Raw genomic sequence first — 5,722 nt, forward strand, 5'->3', positions numbered from 1 at the left:
GTACTAGTGAATGCACCCATGAAACGAACAAATATATGCAACCAAATTATCCAATAACACGCTCTATATGAAGTTTTTGTCTTCTTTTCTTTTAGCTTCTCGCGTATATCTAAACGAACGACAGAAATAGACTTCCCGTTCTTCGGAGAGAGAGATGGGTGTGCGTATGCGTGGGTGGGTGTGGCGGGGCCGGGGTAGCAACCGTGACCAACCGCCCGAGCATCTAGTTATATAAACATGGCAGTGACACCCGCTCTGTTTGATACCACAAGCACTAAGCCATCTCCTTTGACGAAACAGGTATGGCAATATCTACTGTCACGCAATGCCTCCTATTGCTGCTTTACTACTCCTACGTACCACCGATAGTAGCAGATCCCTCTCCTCGCCCAGAACTACCTCACAAGACGAGCCAAGAATTGCCATACAATGCGGAGCTACGCAGCTTCCCAAATGATCGTCTGTATCGCGCCTACCACGTAATCCAGCGTTTCAAAAGCACCATTACCGCTGATCCCAAGAACACCACCGCCACTTGGACTGGATATGACATCTGCGGCAATACGACCTACCTCGGCTTCTTCTGCTTGACACCTACGGGGAGAGCTGAGGATCTTACAGTCGCTGGGATCATTTGGAACGGCTATGGTCTGCGTGCGCCCACGCTGCAAGGCTTCATCGATAAGCTCCCAGATCTTGCATTTTTTCATTCTGCCTCTAACTACTTTACCGGCGATGTACCCCATCTCGACAGCCTCCCGTACTTGTACAATCTCGATGTCGATAAGGAGGACATCCCAGTTCATCCTAACAGTGCTAATTTCTATACTGACTCTACTATTCACGGTGGTGGTAGATGTATTAATGGCGATATTCATTTAAGAATAAACGTCACCTTGGACCCTCATATGAAGCGATGGGGCTGGGGCATGATTCCGGCCGGTGCCACCAGTGCTAGGGCTCTCCTTCTCAACTACAACGACCTGTCAGGCGCACTTCCGGCGAACATTGGCTTCTCCAAATTGAGCTACTTCGCCCTCGCCAACAACAAGCTCACCGGCCCAATCCCGTCATCAATCGGGCAAGCAAAAGACACCCTCTTCGAGCTCCTCCTCCTCAACAACCAGCTCTCCGGCTGCCTCCCACACGAGCTGGGCATGCTCACCAAAACCACGGTCATCGACGCCGGGAAGAACCAGCTCACGGGCCCGATCCCGCCATCCTTCTCCTGCCTCAGCAGCGTCGAGCAGCTCAATCTGGGCGAGAACCGCCTCTACGGCCAGGTCCCCGACGCGCTCTGCAAGCTCGGCCGCCTCGCCAACCTCACGCTGGCGGGCAACTACTTCTCCTCGGTCGGGCCGGCGTGCTCGGCGCTGATCAAGGAAGGCGTGCTGGACGTAAAGAGGAACTGCATCCCCGGCCTCGCCAACCAGAGGGCGCCCGCGGAGTGCACCTCGTTCATGAGCCAGCCCAAGGCGTCCTGCCCTGCCGCGAGCGCTCCCGTGTCCTGCCCTGCCGAAGCTGCCGCGGACGCCAAGAAGATGGCGCCGGAGGGGAGGGCGGCCGCCAAGGACTACGCAAGCTACGTGACGTACGCCACTCTCCATGAGTGAGCTAGGCGCCACGTAGTGCGTACGGCTTGTCGGCGTGGCGCATGCATGCGCTAGGGGACGCCGTGCCTCGTCGCTGGAGTAATTTGTTTGCTATTGTATTCATTTTTCTTGTATTTGTTCGGTTGGTGTGTGTGCGCGCGCGCGCACGTGATCGTTATTTGTTTTTCTCTTCACGTGTGGATGTCACGTCTAGATCTTGCCCTCTTGTACGTACTGTACTGCCATGCACGTCTGTTGTGTGGTGGCAATTAATTTGGATCGTATCTTGCTTTGTTCTTTCACGATGTCTTGAAATTATGTGAAGTTCTTACATTGTGCCATTGCTAGTTACCATTGCTCGGTGTAAATGTATAATACGGTCAACAAACCATGCATGCCTCTCTGTTGTACAAACTTAACGACCAAACTCCCCAGCAGCACCTGCTTAATTACGTGTGCATTTCCGAATGTATATCACAAAGGTTTATGGTCATTTGTGGATGGATTGTTCTCCCATTGTTCTACAAGCCAAGTATGAACCGCGCATGTTACGGGCCGGTTCGTAAACGATATCTATTTCCGCATGATATCGTATATGATGTGGACATATCTTCTGCCATTACACCCTTTACACCGGTAGCTATCACGCAAGGACCAATGAGAACTCGTACTGTCGTTTTTTAATACATATAATTTGGCTAATAAGGATATGGTGCTGCCTTCATGTGTTGATTTGCATGTATTAATTCTGGAAGGAAGGAATTGGAGAATGGTTAAGAGATATCAAGTGCACAAGGAAGACCGAGGAGCACCTAATACTCAAAGCATGAACATTGTATAGCCATAAGACAAAACGTTGATCTCATGGTCTATCTTATGCATTGTGAGGGGTTGGCCAAGACCAAAAGCTATGGCTTGGCCCCAAGCTTATGGCTAGCCATAAGAATAGACAATGCTATTTCTATTTTTTCTCTCTTTTATTTCTATGGATGACATGTATACTCTTATAGGACTCATCTTATGGACTATGTGACCACATACATTATGTACAATGACATAAGCTTGTGCTTTAATTTATGAGTCTCAGCTTATGGTCAAATCGTCCACAAGCATTGGTGATGCCACCTTAAGACATCGATGTAGTACTGGTACAACTTTTTTTTAGACATAGATTTTATAAACCACAAGGTAACTCATATAATTAAGAATTACAATGAAATCTCTTGAAGACATCTTCTCTGTGATATCATGTTTTGCAACATGAAATTCTGCTAAGGCTTCAACATAGAAATTGCAATCAGACTAGACCAGCAACATCGCCACTGGTATTCCTGCATGAACTTGACTATCTTTAAAGGTTTCGAAGAGCCCTTGAGTCGCTCATCCAAAAGGATGAGAAGCCATGAACATTGAACGTACTTGGGCCGGGAAAGACCCCCTAAAGGTGCAGGTCATCGAACCGCAAGATCTTCATTGGAACGCTAGAGAAGGATTCCAAAATGACAAATGATAAAATCAACAAAAATACCATGACACACTAACAAAAACGCAGCAGATACGTATAAACGGATCTGCGAGTACACAAACCCAAGATCCGCAATATCGGGCACACAAAACCTACGGGGACTAAAAAACTCTAGCTCCGCAGCAATGCCCCGTTGAGACACCACTATAGCAGAGAAAGAATCAAATTACCTTTATTTGCGATGGCATCGCAACCTCCGTCATTGAGTTGCCGATCAAGACCAAACAAATGAAATAAACAAACACTTTTAAATACTCTTTGAAGAAACCGAGATTCCCCCAGCTCGCAGCCGCCAAGACGGCGGCCTCCGGCATTGGGAATGCTAAGTCTACAACCGTAACTGCTAGGCCACAGCTCTAGTGCGAGACAAGACGAAAGAAAAACGGCTAGCACTGGTACAACCGGTTGGGCTGAGCTGTGCAGGCCATGCGATTGATGCATGCATGGATATGGTCTTAGTGTCCGCCCATCACGTTTCACGTTTTCACCGGAGATCGACTTCGTAGCGGTCAAGAAAACTCTGCAAATGCGCACGTCTTCTGCCAGTATAAATAGCCATCGCAGTCTAGAGTTAGAATTTGGGGTTTTGTTGAATTGTTTAGCTTTATTACAATATACATATGCGAGACATGTAGGATTACCGCCTTGTTCAGATCATCAGTGGAACCCCAACTTGTTCATCTATTTCTCGTTCCTAAATTATTTCCGTAATTTCAGATTGCAATTTATCATAGTTATTGCTAGTTCTTCATTATCTGCAGGAACTCGAACCTCCTTGTTAACCATCGAAAATTGGTTTAGCGATTGCTTTAATATATCATCTGGTACAATATAGTCGGATCGTAAAGGTCAAAATCCACCAAATTGATAGTTACCCCCACTCTTATCCAAAGATCGGAACATCGGCACATCAGTATAGGTGTATTGTGTACGCGTAACTGCACAAAAAGAAGGCTTTATTTATGATACATCGTATATGGTGTCCGCTTAACTGCTCAAAAAATATGCTTTAGTTGGACTAAATTTAATTACACTCATGTAAACATACTAATCCCTCGGATACATATTAGTTGTCCCTGCAGTTTGCAATTAATATGGACAGGAGGGTACTACTATTCCAGTTACGAGAGCAACTTACTGGCTGCCGAAGTAATTGTTTGCAGGCAGGCAGGATCGATGGGTTGGTCTGGTTAACGGGCCCTGTAATTAGCGAACTGCGGATCGCCTACCAGGCCTGGCAGGCCTGCATTGCCACGAGCCCACGACATGTGTAGCAGGCCGCGCGGACGCTCGATGGGCTCGAGCCTATGACGCCTGGGCGGCTGGGCCCAAATGATTATATCAACAGAGTGGATGGAACTGTAAAAAAAAAGTTGATGGAACTACTTTTGTTTTTCGCTCAAAAAAAGTGCGTGCATCATGAAGGAGGAGTTGAATGGATTGCAGACACTTCTCCTTAATGATTGCCCTTATGCGTATTATGTTTAGTGCTATGCACATCGTTTACAACTTGCCCTTGTTTCTGCAGCAAAAGATGTGGTTCCGATCACCCAATTTTTTCAGAAACTTCTCTTTATTATAAACACAGTGTACTCCTCTTCAAAGCGCCATGATGAGCTGCATGATGCAAAAGTGGTCGAGATTGCACGCTTGCTTGCTGTTGATCAGATTGAGACAGGTCAAGGAGCAAATCAGATTGAGACTAGATGGGTTTCCATTTAGGTTATGTTTCCAGTCTTATGCATATGTTTAATCATAGAAATAAATAGCGCATGATTGGACAGCTATAGCGGCACGGAAGCCTCGGGGCGACGTTATGACGGTTGTTGCGAAATCAACGTTAATCCCTAATTCTGCATTAATTTCTTCATTATATAATAGATAAGTTTAGATACGGCGCCAATTTTTTGTACGAGAAGGCGCGATAGTAGCCGCTCTGGCGGCTGGAGGATGCTGCCATGGAATGATTTAGCGCGTGATTTAAAACCTTGTGTTTAATTCAGTTAGATTTGTTCTAAAAAAATTAGCGGTTGATTCAACACCTGGAGCATAACATTGATATTCTAGACATGGAGCAAACTACGGAAAGGTATTTACGAGTGGAGATATTTCGAGCAATTGACAGCCAGCTCACTGAATTGAATGCCAGGTTCAATGAGAAAGTAATGGATCTTTTATCCATTATACTCCCTCCGTTTGGATTTATAAGGCCCACTCAGAATTTTATGTCAAACTTTGACCAAAAAATGCATTACTAATACGAGATTATTGCGGCACAAAAGATATACTGTTAAATTCGCATTTAAAAACTCTTTCTAATGTTATAACGTTTATATACATATACTAAATATAATTTGAATAATTGTTGGTCAAAGTATGGCACAAATTTCAATAAGAGCCTTATAAACCCAAACGGAGGGAGCAGTAGTTACGCTGATACCAAAAAATGGACTAACATCTTTCAATACTAAAGAAATATGTTCAATGGTGGAGAAATATTATCCAGCTGATTTTACACAACAAGAGAGGTATAGGTTGGAGCTTCAGCTGAAAAGTTTTGTTGTGGATGCTAAGAACAGCGATGATTTAAAGAATCCCACATCCA

General features: G+C 45.4%; 1 protein-coding gene across 1 annotated transcript; it reads left to right on the forward strand.

Moving 5' to 3' along the window:
- Positions 1 to 245: 245 nt before the first annotated feature.
- LOC100828717 (uncharacterized protein At4g06744) lies at positions 246 to 1,923 on the forward strand. The gene has a single exon (XM_003575313.4). The coding sequence runs from the start codon at positions 303 to 305 to the stop codon at positions 1,611 to 1,613; it is 1,311 nt and encodes a 436-aa protein (XP_003575361.1). The 5' UTR covers positions 246 to 302; the 3' UTR covers positions 1,614 to 1,923.
- The last annotated feature ends 3,799 nt before the right edge of the window (positions 1,924 to 5,722 follow it).

The sequence above is a fragment of the Brachypodium distachyon genome, chromosome 3 (genome assembly GCF_000005505.3).
Source record: "Brachypodium distachyon strain Bd21 chromosome 3, Brachypodium_distachyon_v3.0, whole genome shotgun sequence".
In the NCBI taxonomy this organism is placed as follows: Eukaryota; Viridiplantae; Streptophyta; class Magnoliopsida; order Poales; family Poaceae; genus Brachypodium; species Brachypodium distachyon.